The sequence below is a fragment of the Atta colombica genome, unplaced genomic scaffold (genome assembly GCF_001594045.1).
Source record: "Atta colombica isolate Treedump-2 unplaced genomic scaffold, Acol1.0 scaffold198, whole genome shotgun sequence".
NCBI lineage: Eukaryota > Metazoa > Arthropoda > Insecta > Hymenoptera > Formicidae > Atta > Atta colombica.
In genome coordinates, this window is record NW_017259291.1 from 5,477,105 (window position 1) to 5,477,803 (window position 699).

General features: G+C 21.6%; 1 protein-coding gene across 1 annotated transcript in view; it reads left to right on the plus strand.

The window, feature by feature from the left end:
• Positions 1–699, plus strand: part of LOC108686963 (cytochrome P450 4C1-like) — a 7,328-nt gene that overhangs the window by 3,529 nt on the left and 3,100 nt on the right. The window contains exons 4-7 of the mRNA XM_018192496.1: positions 1–111; positions 189–255; positions 360–454; positions 534–602. The exon at positions 1–111 is cut by the window's left edge and continues 9 nt beyond it. Of these exons, the coding sequence (XP_018047985.1) occupies positions 1–111; positions 189–255; positions 360–454; positions 534–602 (342 nt within the window). The remainder of the gene's footprint in view (positions 112–188; positions 256–359; positions 455–533; positions 603–699) is intronic.

Genomic DNA, 699 nt, shown 5'->3' on the forward strand with positions numbered 1-699 from the left:
TTGTATTCTGTATGGAATGAGTCTTGGTTTGACAAAATTATATTTAATTTTACTACTTTAGGACGGGAACAACAAAAGACTTCAAAGTTGATGCATTCTCTTATTAATGAAGTATATAAATTGAATAAATTTTTTATTATTGGTCTTTATAATGTTTTACTTACTTTTCATCACAACTTTTTATACAGATAATACAGCAACAACTGCATGAATTAAATAAACCGCATAAAACTGAGATGAAAACTAATAATACAAGTAATAAATCATTAATTTTTTAACATAGAAATTATATAGAATATTTATTAACATAAGATTGAGAAGATAACTATTTTCATAATCTTTTTCTTTATTTAATATAGATAAAACGTTTTTCAACATTCTAATGGAAGCATCTCATAAAAAAAACTTCACACAAGAAATGATATGTGATAACGTAATTACAATGATTATACTGGTATGCTAATTGAATATACAAACATATTCTTAAATAGATAATATTCTAATAGAACATTTAATTCTATTTTTTTACCCAGACCAGTGATAAAATTACTATTACAATAGATTTTGTTATCTTCATGTTAGCAAATTTTCCAGAAATACAAGTATGTATTTACTATAAGATCATTATATTTACTACATAAGTTAAACAAAGCGTTATAAATATATAATTTTAAATTTCAAAAGATATTAATAATAATA